This window comes from Macaca nemestrina, chromosome 1 (genome assembly GCF_043159975.1).
Source record: "Macaca nemestrina isolate mMacNem1 chromosome 1, mMacNem.hap1, whole genome shotgun sequence".
In the NCBI taxonomy this organism is placed as follows: Eukaryota; Metazoa; Chordata; class Mammalia; order Primates; family Cercopithecidae; genus Macaca; species Macaca nemestrina.
In genome coordinates this window covers 157,851,688-157,864,615 of record NC_092125.1, presented here as the reverse complement: position 1 = coordinate 157,864,615, position 12,928 = coordinate 157,851,688, and the positions used below count along the sequence as shown (strand labels likewise).

The 12,928-nt window shown below is 34.9% G+C and overlaps 1 protein-coding gene across 1 annotated transcript in view; it reads left to right on the top strand.

Moving 5' to 3' along the window:
• LOC105482658 (acyl-CoA dehydrogenase medium chain) overlaps positions 1-12,928 on the top strand; it is a 41,949-nt gene that overhangs the window by 15,295 nt on the left and 13,726 nt on the right. The window contains exons 7-9 of the mRNA XM_011742871.3: positions 5,435-5,565; positions 8,624-8,732; positions 12,256-12,396. Coding sequence (XP_011741173.2) covers positions 5,435-5,565; positions 8,624-8,732; positions 12,256-12,396 — 381 coding nt within the window. The remainder of the gene's footprint in view (positions 1-5,434; positions 5,566-8,623; positions 8,733-12,255; positions 12,397-12,928) is intronic.

The window sequence follows — 12,928 nt, the reverse complement described above, 5'->3', positions numbered from 1 at the left end:
TTAGCGACGTATTATTGCAATGATGTTTCGAGGATGCCAAGAAAGTGTCATAACAGGCCGAGGGCTGTGGCTCATACCTGTAATCCCAGCATTTTGGGAGGCTGAGGGGGGGCAGATTACTTGAGGCTAGGAGTTCAGCCTGGCTAACATGGTGAAACCCCGTCTCTACTGAAAATACAAAAATTAACCAGGTGTGGCAGTGCTTGCCTATAATCCTAACTACTCAGGAGGCTGAGGCATGAGAATCACTTGAACCTGGAAGATGGAGGTTGCAGTGAGCAGAGATCACACCACTGCACTGCTGCCTGGGCGACAGAGTGAGTGAGACTATCTCAAAAAAAAAAAAAAAAAAAAAGTCATCATAATTTCCTTGCTTATTTCCAGGAGAAGAGAGATCTACTTGTGATGTCTTTGGGATGTCAAAAAGTGTCATAATAATCCCTTACTTCAGGAGAGAGAGATCTATTTAATGGAGCATTCTACACTTCAAGAACTGAGTCATTGTGTCAGGAAGTTCAGATTGAATGTAGGGCAATGTGTGTTTGAACTAGTAGTGTTTTGAATTAGTAAAAAATTAATGTTGGTTGGTCGTGGGGGCTCACGCCTGTAATCCCAGCACTTTGAGAGTGGGAGGCAGGTGGATCACCTGAGGTCAGGAGTTTGAGACCAGCGTAGCCACAATGGAGAAACCCCATCTCTACTAAAAATACAAAAATTAGCTGGATGAGGTGGCGCTTGTCAGCTACTCGGGAGGCTGAGGCATGAGAATCTCTTGAACCCAGGAGGCAGAGGTTGCTAAGTAAAGATGGCAACACTGCACTCCAGCCTGGGCAACAGAGTGAGACTCTGTCTCAAAAAAAAAAGCAGTTAATGTGGGCTGGGCATAGTGGCTCACACCTGTAATCTCAACACTTTGAGAGGCTAAGGCAGAATTGCTTGAGCCCAGGAGTTCAAGACCAGCCTGGGCAACACAGTGAGACTCTGTCTCTAAATAAATAAATAAATAAATAAAATTAATGTGAACCTGCAACTGAAGTAAGAGCAACGTATTTGTTGAATGACTGAATGACTTGGGAAGAATAGTTGTAGAGTTTATTTAAACCTCTGAAAACAACTCAACAAATTTTTAAATTAGATTTTTTTAAAAAGGTTGCGCGCACACACACACACACGCACACACACACACAGGCTCTATTCTTAAACTGTTGTTTACCTAAGAATTTTTACTTCTTGTTTACTCAAACATATTTCAATCTAAGGTGTGGTTGTTATACTGAAATACAGTAGATTTATTAGTTTTGAGCAAATAATGAGAATTCATCTTAACAGAAAATAATACTTGAAAATAAATGATTTTTATTTCAGATACCTAAATTTCAAGCAAACTGTTTAATAAAGGCATTTGTACATATTTGCTAGGAAATTTGCAATTTTTTTAAACAATTGAGAGTTTAGCTAAACATTCTCACTATTGTCTATAAGAACTGTGTGAAACATCTAGATTGTTCTCCTGTAGAATATAGTCAGCTCTCCATATCCATGAGGGAATAGTTTAGGACCTGTTGTACTCCACATCAATATTTTTGGTTGCCAAGTCCCTTATACAAAATGTACAGTTAGCCCTTCGTATCTGTGGGTTTTGATCCACAGTTGGTTGAATTCCAAAACTCGTGGATGCCAAAGGCAAACTTTTAAAAAATTAAAATTTTATAACTTTTCTGATTATAAAATACCGAGTATAGAAATTTAGAAATGTTTAAAGTAGAACAAAAATGTCTGTTATCCCTCAGATATGGAGTTAATTATTATTACTTCCTTATTGTAGTGCCTACCAGATTTTTAGATATGTAATTGTGTTTGTAACAGTTAGCGCCCTATTATATACATGTAGTTTTATGTACTTCTTTATTTAACAACGTGAACATTTTCTTATGCCTTCCTTCTTTTTACATGCTGTAACAGTACTGCATAATTTGCTATCTAATGGATATGCTATAAATTATTTCACTGTTCTATACTGTTGAATGTTTAAACTCCTTGGGTTTTTACTTTAGAAAATAATGTTATGGTAAAAAATAATACAGAAAAAAATTTTTTTAAAAAATGATCAAATAAGAAGCCAAGAACAGGCCAGGCATGGTGGCTCATGTCTATAATCCTAACACTTTGGGAAGCCAAGGCAGGAAGACTGCTTGAGGCCAGGAGTTCAAGACCAGCCTGGACGTTGAGAGACTCTGCCACCAGTATATATATAATATATAGTATATGTTATATATACTATATATTATGTATCTAAAATATACATTATATAATATATTGTATAATATGTAACATAGTGTATAATATATGTTATATAGTAATACTATAATATATAGTATTAGTATATATTATATATTAATGCTATATATTGTATATGTAATATATAGTATTACATAGTGTTATAAATACAATATGTTATATTGTATAATATATGCTATATATAATATAATATACATATACTATATATACAATATATAATAAACTATATATTATATATAATTATATATTTTACATATTATAGTTATATATAATTATATAATTATAAATATATAAATTATGTTGTATTATATATACACAATATATAATTTATACATTGTATAAATTATATGTATAATATATATACTGTATGTAGTATATATACTATATATGTATATTACTATGGAATATACTATATTATGTATAATTATATATAACAATATATAAAAAATATATATATATAAAACAAAAAAGAAAAAGAAAAAGAAGACAACTCCGAAGAACCAGTAGTGACAAGCCATTTTGTATAGAAAAAAACAGGCCCATTTACTTCACAAACTTTAAAAACTTCACTGTATTATGAAACAGAAAGATGTCTAATGTCATATTTCAGGGAAAAAAATACCTTAAAGTTGTTTAAAGCAAAATTTTGGTACTTAAAAGGGGCATCTTTTATGGACAACTCTTTATTTTGTTATGATGCTGAATACATCATCAAATCTCCAGGTAGTGGAGTAATCTAGTTCAGTTAACTTGAGTGACACCTGAATCCCTTCTACAGAATCCCTGTCAAAAGCCATCTAGCTGACATGTTTTTATACCTCAGGTGCCTGGGAATCAACACCTTCTGAAGCAGCATCATTTGCGAGCATCTGTTATCATTAGACAAATATTTTAGATTACATGATGCTGAAGCACAGAACCTGTCATTTTTTAAAATAATTTTACCAGTTCATACTATAATAGGTGTTCAATAAATGTTAGAGTGATTTCACTGTAGTTTTCTCTTGGCTATATTGGCTTTCAGATGTTTGAGTAAGTTATTTTTATTTATTTACTTTTTGAGATGGAGTCTTGCTCTGTTCCCCAGGTTGGAGTGCAGTGGTGCAATCTTGGCTCACTGCAACCTCTGCCTCCTGGGTTCAAGCGATTCTCCTGCCTCAGCCTCCCAAGTAGCTGGGACTACAGGTGTGTGCCACCACGCCTGGCTAATTTTTTGTATTTTTAGTAGAGGTGAGATTTCACTGTGTTAGCCAGGATGGTCTGTATCTCCTGACCTTATGATCTGCCCACCTTGGCCTCCCAAAGTGCTGGGATTGCAAGTGTGAGCCACCAAGCCCAGCCGAGTGTAGTTATTATTATTTATTTATTTATTTATTTTTTTTTTTTTCTGAAATGGAGTTGCACTCTGTCTTGTAGGCTGGAGTGCAGTGGCACCATCTCGGCTCACCTCCCAGGTTCAAGTAATTCTTCTTCCTCAGCCTCCCAAGAAGCTGGGATTAGCCAGGCACCCGCCACCACGCCTAGCTAAGGTTTTGTATTTTTAGTAGAGACAGGGTTTTACCATGTTGGCCAGGCTGGTCTCAAACTCCTGACCTCAAGTGATCCACCTGTCTCGGCCTCCCAAAGTGCTGGAATTACAAGCCTGAAGCCTGACCCACCATGCCTGGCCCTAAGTAATCATTTACAATGCGCCTATATACACTTACTATTTTGAATTAAAATAAAATGTTTATAGTTTCTTTTTTGCTGTATATTTTTAAAAAGTAAATCGACATGGGTTCTCGCTATGTTGATCAGGCTGGTCTTCAACTCCTGGTCTCAAGTGATCCTCCCATCTCAGCCTCACAGAATGCTAGGATTACAGGCAGGGGCCACTATGCTCAGCCCAATTTCTTTCTTCTTTGGACTGTAAGTACCTTAAGGGCAAGGAACTTGTTTCTTTAGTATCCACAGTACCTGCCACTCTTGAATTAACTTGCACTAATACTTGCCTTCTACCACCCCCTTTTATCCATTACTGCTTGTGTCTTGTCATTCCTCTGTTTAAGAGCCTTAAGAGGCTCCCCTCAGATAAAATTTTAAATTTCTAATGTGATATAAAAGATTCTTGTCAACCATTTCATTCCTTTCTTTCCAGACTCATGTCTTACCATTCCCTTACATGCACAGAATTTACATACTGTGGAGCTCTGGTATTTTCAGCATTACAAACACTGGGTAACCCTGTTTCTTATCTTCGTATCATAGCATATCCCATTACTTGTACCTGGAATGCATATTCCTCCTCTTTATCCCTCCTCCCAAAGAAGCCATTTTCCTTTTTGAGACTTAATTTAAAAATCCTCTCCCCTGGGAAGCTAGTTTCTCAAGCCTCTTATCTGTGACTTTCACACATAGAGTTGCAGTATAGTTATTTATCTCCACTGTTACATTGTGAAAATCTCTAGGACTGAATGTCCTTTACCTCTGGTTTCCCCATATCCTAGTTTATATCGTGGTACATAGTAGATACTCAATAAATGTTTGCATGAATGCATACATGTGAAATTGAATTTAATGAACTTGTTTGAAGCTATCTAACATTTTCACTTTTTTGTTAAATATATGATTTGTTGATATACTTATGCCTAATTTTAATTATATATTAAATGTTTTTAGGCCAGGCACTGTGACTTGTGCCTGTAGTCCCAGCACTTTGGGAGGCTGACACAGAGGATTGCTTGAGACCAGGAAGTTGAGACCAGCCTAGGCAATATAGTGAGACTATATCTCTACAAAAAATTTAAAATTAGCCAGGCATGGTGGTGTGTGCCTGCAGTCCCAGCTATTATACACAGGAGGCTGAGGCGGTACACAGGAGGCTGAGGCGGGAGAATTTCCTGAGTCCAGGAAGCTGAGACTGCATTGAGCCTCTGTGTTCCAGCCTGGGCAACAGAGCGAGACCCTGCCTCTTACAAACAAAACAGAAAAGTTTTGACATTTGAATGGTTTATTTGATTTTCTAAGAACATTTTAAGTTTAGATATTTAAAAATATTTAAAATACAGCTTAAAAAAATAAAACAATCCTGTTTCCAAACATTCAAAATTTAATCACTAACATTTAATTTCATTTCTCTTGTTTTTATATATTCAAGGCTTATTGTGTAACAGAACCTGGAGCAGGCTCTGATGTAGCTGGTATAAAGACCAAAGCAGAAAAGAAAGGAGATGAGTATATTATTAATGGTCAGAAGATGTGGATAACCAATGGAGGAAAAGCTAGTTGGTATGTTGTTCAAAACATCTTTGTATATTTTTTCTTAATTGTTTTATCTTCAAATCTCTCTTTCTTCTTTCTGTATATTTTTAAACCACTACAGTTAAGGTATGTCTGTGGAACTGGAAGGTCTATAGGAGATGATAAACAGGTGATTTTCAAAAACTATTTTTAAGCCCCTGCACTATTTTTCAAATTAACTCTCAGAAGTTTAATGTGTAAAATAAAATACAAATGCATGCTCTGTTTGAATCTGATTAGGAAGGCTAGCACTGTATCTACTTGGCTTATTATCTCCACTCCTCATCTCCTATACCAGCCATTCTTGGAATCCTAAGACTCTAAGGAAAAAGGAAAACCTTTGGTATAGTGCCTGTCTCCAATTGTCAGAAATAAACAGAAGCAGTCTTAAAACAGGTTATCCATTAGAGAAGGCAGAATTTGACTTTAATAAAATCTGGAAATTTCTAATATATGGTCAAAAAAATAATATGGAGGTCAGCAAAGGATCAAACATAATTTGTATAAATATAAAATATTAAAGAAAAACACTTGATTATTTGTTGATAAAAGATGAGGAAAATTCAATAAGTAACTCTTAAGTTCAATAGGAATCAATAGTATGAGCCTTTAAAAAACTAATGTAATTTTAAGCCAAAGTAATAGAAGTACAACATCAAATAGGAGAGAAAAAAATGGTGACAGTTCTGGGCAACACATTAAACATATATTGAAAAAATTGACTAAATCTAGAAGCAGGTAAGTGTCTTACATTGGGAGGAGCCTACGAAACATGTTCTGAAAAGCAGAGCCTTGGTTACTTTGGAAGAATCTTGAAGTTTTTCAAATATTATTACACAGAAAGATGATCAGGCTTATGTGTTTACTTCAGGATGCCAGCTTAGAATTGATGGGTGAAAGTTAGAAAAATGTAGAATTGGGAAGGGGGAGGGATAGCCTTAGGAGATATACCTAATGTAAATGACGAGTTAATGGGTGCAGCACACAAACATGGCACATGTATACATATGTCACAAACCTGCACGTTGTGCACATGTACCCTAGAACATAAAGTATAATAATAAAAAAGAAAAGAAAAATGTAGAATTTAGCTTAATCTAAGGACAAGTTTTCCAGCAGCAGTGCTGTTAAGTTGTCATGGGAAATACTGTATTTACCCATCACTACAAGTATATAGAGAGTTTCTAGAATAACTTTTTATTGATTAGAATAATGTACTAAATGGCCTGTCTCTTTTTGTAAAAATTCTGATTCAATATATTTGTGTGCCATATAGTACAGTTTTCTAGCAAATAAAACATCATTTTTTCAGAATGAACCTGCTAAAAAGTTATTTAGTTTAAACATATCAATCAATTCCTTATGAGCATCCTAAATATGTTCAGTATTATGGAGTGCTATATCTTTACCTTTAAGCAATTCCTGGTAATACCAGCAACTAATAAAGAATGAAGAAACTTAAAATTTAACAAGTTGAGAGAAATTGAACAATGCAGTTTGAAGTTTTTGTAATTTTAAAAACGGATTAGTCAGGTGCAGTGACTCACATCTGCAATCCCAGCACTTTTGGAGGCTGAGGCAGGAAGATTGCTTGAGCCCAGGAGTTCAAGACCAGCTTGGGCAACATAACAAGACCCCATCTTTACAAAATTGAATGAAATAACTGATTACAACTGTTCACTGTTCATATAGTAAGGCAAATTAGGTAACACATGAAACCAGATAACAATTTTTATGATTTTGTTACTATTAATATTAAATAAAACTATAGAATGAGTGGTAATGTATTGGTTTTAAGCAAAGAAAATAAGTTTGTGTTGTTAAGGGAAGAATATACCTTTTTAAAAGAATTTTTCATGTACCAGGGTATATGGAACATGAATTAGATGCTTGGATATTTGCATTTTTTTTCTTATGTTTCACTTCAAAATCTTTCTGAGAAATTCTTCTGTAGGAAAAAATCAGCAAATATTCATAATAACTCAGCTATAACAAAAACACTGACTTGCATAAAGAAACAGTAGTTGGAACATATGGGTCTCTGTTTTATATTATTCCTTTTCACAGGCAGCTCTATTTATCCTCCTTTTCAAGATAGCATGCCCCTTAAAGAATAAAATTAGTTTTGGGAGAGAAAAAGTGCCAGTTTCAACATGCACAGACTGTCTTGTTATATTACATTATTATTATACCAGGGATTTTTACTTACAACTCATACTACTAAAACAAAGTTAAATAGCATACTGTAGTCCCTCCTTATCTTTGCAGGATACATTCCAGGACCCCTAGTGGATACCCGAAGCTTCAGAAGTACCAAAGCCTATATATACTATATTTCTACACATATATACTTATGATAAAGTTTAATTGATAAAGTGGGCCCGGCAAGAGATTAACAACAACTACTAATGAAATAGAACTATAACAATATATTGTAATAAGTTATGTAAATGTTAGGCCAGGCATGGTGGCTCACACCTGTAATCACAGCACTTTAGAAGGCCCATGTGGGAGGATCCCTTGAGTCTAGGAGTTTGAGACCAGCCTGGGCAAGGTAATGGGACTTCATCCCTACAAAAAATAAAATTAGCTGGGCATGGTGGCACGTGCCCATAGTACCAGTGACTCAGAAGAGGTGGAAGAATCACCTGAGCTGGGGAGGTCGAGGCTGCAGTGAGCCAAGATCATGCCACTGTACTCCAGCCTGGGCAACAGAGTGAGATCTTGTCCAAAAAAAAAAAAAAAAAAAAAAAAAGTTATGTAAATGTCCTCTTTGTCTTTCAAAATATCCTATATGTACTGTACTGCGGGTAACTGAAACCACAGAAAGTGAAACCCCATGGAATGGGGGAGGGCCTACTGTGTTATTAGACATAGACCTCAAATACTATCTCTTCCATAGCTCTTTTAAACCTGATTGTTTATTTCCTCATTTGTAAAATGTAGGTAATAATAATTGGGATTGTTAAGAGGATTAACTGAGAGAGCAGTCACCATGTGTTATTTGCTGATATTATCACCATTATCGGTTGTGTGTATCTCTTAGGTATTTTTTATTGGCACGTTCTGATCCAGATCCTAAAGCTCCTGCTAATAAAGCCTTTACTGGATTCATTGTAGAAGCAGATACCCCAGGAATTCAGATTGGGAGAAAGGTAAAGTGTTTATCAATTATTAGGGCCCCAAATATTATTTTAATTATAAATTGCAAATTACTTAACTTTCCTTTAATGAAAACATTTGTTTGTAGTAAGTTGGAGTAAAAATAAACTGTGTTTTGATGATATTAGATCAAATAGTCTATATACTACTGAAGATTTTGTGAGCAGTCATTTCAAGTCATTTTGAAAGAGTAGTACTAACCTGTGGAGAAGGCTAATAACAGCTGTGAGGAATAATGAAGTAAAATCAAGCTACCATTTATATTACCTGACCAATAATAAGAATTTTGGATATTTCAAAGGACTTTCCCACACTTTTCCCCATTGGATCCTCACAGCAACCTTTTGGTAGGATAAATGGCATCATGCCCATTTTACAGATAAAAACAATGTGACATAATTGAAATTATACTAGGTCATATAACACTAAGAAAAACATCTATGCCTGAAAAGAGTGTAGAAAATAGCAAATAGCCTTGAATGTGGAAAGGCAAGAAAATCTTATTTAAATAAGAAAAGGTAATTTAACATATTTGAAAAGGTTTCTATTCTGAATATGTGGAGATAAATTCGGCGTTTAAAGTAGACTAAAGAGAAAAGAGTTTAAAATTTTATAACTCAGAGTTTAAAATTATAAATTTTATAAAGAAGGAAAGAAATGAAGTTAATAAAGTAATTTTCTTTCTTTTTTTTTTTTTTTTTTTTTTTTTTTTGAGACAGCATCTCGCTCTGTTGCCCAGGCTGGAGTGCAGTGGCAGGATCTCAGCTCACTGCAACCTCTGCCTCCTGGGCTCAGACAATCATCCCATCTCAGCCTCCTGAGTGGCTAGGATTACTGGCATGCACCACCACACATGGCTAATTTTTGTATTTTTTGTAGACACAGGGTTGTGCTGTGTTGCCCAGCCTGGTCTCAGACTCCTGGGCTCAAGTGATCCTCCCACCTTGGCCCCCTAAAGTGCTGGGATTACAGGCACGAGCCACTGCACCCAACCAAGGTCACCAAGTGAGAGGCAGAATTGAAATCAATATGAAGGTATCCTAGGACCTTACTCAGTGTAGTTTATGATGCTATATTGTGCTATATTTTCAATCAGATATTAAAGGTAGACTGCACCTGACAAAACTGATGATACTGTTGTATGTAACAAAATATAAGAACTAAAAATTGTTGTGCTTTTCCCAAGAAATTGTTTTTTATTTATGTAACAGATCATGTTTCTGTCTTAGGAGTAGTTGCTAGCAAACTTGGCCAAATGTATGGCCCATCTTTAGAAAGTATAAAGGACCTAACAGCTTATACTTTTTTTAGTAGTAAACTCACTCCTGATTTTATCTTGCTATTTCTAGTTTTTTTTCTTTTTGCCTAATGTTCTCACTTTAAAAAAAAAAAATCTCTACTTCAATAAATATTTATGTAGTGCATACCATATACAGTATTCTAGCTATTAGGGATACAGTATGGATCAAAATAGACAAAAATCCCTGGCCTTAAGTAAATTACTTTCTAGTGAGGGATATAGATAATTATGTTGTGTATATTTAAGCCTCCTTAAATCTTTTTTGAAACAAATGGATATTTACAAATTTGTGAAATTTGATGTTTTCAGGCCAGGTTTGGTGGTTCATGATTGTAATCCTAGCACTTTGGGAGGCTGATCTGGGAGAACTGCTTGAACCCAGGAGTTCAGGACCAGCCTAGGCAACATATTGAGACTTTACCTCTACAAAAAAAAAAAAAAAAATTTAATTAGCCAGTTGTAGTGACACACACCTGTAGTCCCAGGTACTTGGAAGGCTGAAGTGGGATGATCACCTAAGCCCAGGAAGTCAAGGCTGCAGTGAGCCATGCTCGTGTTGCTGCACTACAGCCTGGATGACAGAGTGAGACCTAATGTTTTCAAATGTTTTATGTTTTAGAAATTACATGGTTTGAGATGAGCCCAGGAAGCATTTTGGTTTTAAATGTTGTGGGGTTTGGGATGAATCTGGTAAGGTGTTTTCTCATTATATCTGAATGGTGGTCCAAGATTCTAGTTTATCAACTTTTAAAGACAAAATAAAGGGATGTTGGTTTCTTTCTAGGTCAAACTATTGTTATCATTTCTTCAAACTCAGAAGCAGACTATTAAAACCAGCAAATTAAAGGATTACTTTATAGCTCTTTGTTTCCAATGCTCCTGTTTCTCATTCTGCTTATTAAAAATGAGATCAAATTTTTTTCCTTATTAAGAGTTATGTCTGCAACTTCCTCTCATGATTCAGCATAACACTAACAGTTATATACAAAGAGAAAGAGAAAAAATAAAGCAAATGTATCAAAATGTTAACAACTGGTGAATCTATTACAGGTGTAGGGTATATAAGTACTTATATGCCTATTACAACTCCTCCATTGGTTTGAAAATTTTTAAAACAAAAAGTTGAGGGAATGTAGCTAGTTTAGTAGTTTCTTATAAAGTCAAACATACACTTATCACATAACCAGTGCTCTTAGATAAATACCCAAGAGAAATGAAAATAGGACCTATATACAAATGTTTATTGCAATTTTATTAATGATTGCTAAAAATGAGGAGGGGGGTATCCATCAACTAGTGAAAAGATAATGGATATATGGTACATCCATACAGTGGGATACTACTCAGCAGTAAAATAAATGAATTATTGATTGTGCAGCAACATGGGTGAATCTCAGAAGCACTATACTAAGTGAAAAGTCAGACACAGAAAGCAGACTATTATTTCACTTAAATCACGTTCTGGAAAAGGAAAAACTACATGGAGAAAAATTACACAGTGGTTGCCAGGGGATAGGTGTAGAATAAGGAAATTGACTATAAAGGGAGAACAAGGTAACTTTTTGGGGTTCTAAAATACTCTATATTTTGAGCATGGTGGTGGTTACACACACATACATTTGTCAGAGTTATTAGAAATGTATACATAAAAATGATGACTTTTCTACATGTAAATTATACCTCAATAAACCTAATTTTAACAAAGAGTCAAAGGAAAACAATTTTTATTCAGTAGATTATTTTACTAGCTCTATTAAGATTAAAGGTCTCAAATCAGATTGTGTTTACTAAATGTTTTTTCTGACATGGTAAAATAGAGAGCTTTCAAACATAAAATGAGATTTGTCTTTGTTGATAAGATGTACTTGTAGACCTTTAGACTAGTGTTGGTTTCAAAATTTGTGAAACGTTCGAGATTATGGTTGGCAAATTTTTTTGTAAAGATCCAAATTATAAATATTTCAGGCTTTGCAGGCCGTATCACTGTCACAACTACTCAGTTCTGCCATTGTAGCAAGAAAGTAACTGTAGATGATATGTAAACAAATAGGTGTGACTGTATTCCAATAAGGCTTTCTTTGTAAAACAGGCATTGCAGACTATACTTTGTTGATCCCTGTTTTAGGTAATTGCAGAAAGTCATGAAACAGTGATTAAAGCAAAAATTGATACTGGCTCAAAAAAAATTCCTTAAAATATACCAATTTTCTTATTAGGAATTAAACATGGGCCAGCGATGTTCAGATACTAGAGGAATTGTCTTCGAAGATGTGAAAGTGCCTAAAGAAAATGTTTTAATTGGTGACGGAGCTGGTTTCAAAATTGCAATGGGAGCTTTTGATAAAACCAGACCTATAGTAAGTAATATAAGTTGACAATCCTTATAGGATCTTTTATTTATTACATTAAATAAGTAGTTTTACTTTAAAATTGTATGTTTAGTGTGTTTCTCTTTTTAATATCTGCTTATTTTTTTAAGGATCTAGGAGAAATACTGTTACTTTTCTTTTTTTTTTTGAGACAGAGTCACACTCTGTAACCAGGCTGGAGTGCAGTGGTACAATCTCAGCTCATTGCAACCTTTGCGTCCTGGGTTCAAGAGATTCTCCTGCCTCAGCCTCATGAGTAGCTGGGACTACAGGCACCCGCCACACTGCCCAGCTAATTTTTGTATTTTTAGTAGAGATGGGTTTCATCATATTGGCCAGGATGGTCTCAATCTCTTGACCTCGGCCTCCCAAAGTGCTGGGATTACAGGTGGGAGTCACTGCACCTGACCATATTGGTACTTTTCTTAATTTTTTAAATAATTCTTCAACTTTTCTTACTATCCATTATAGAAATTATTTTAGCAACTACAAAATTACTGTAGTTGGTGCTAGATTTGGA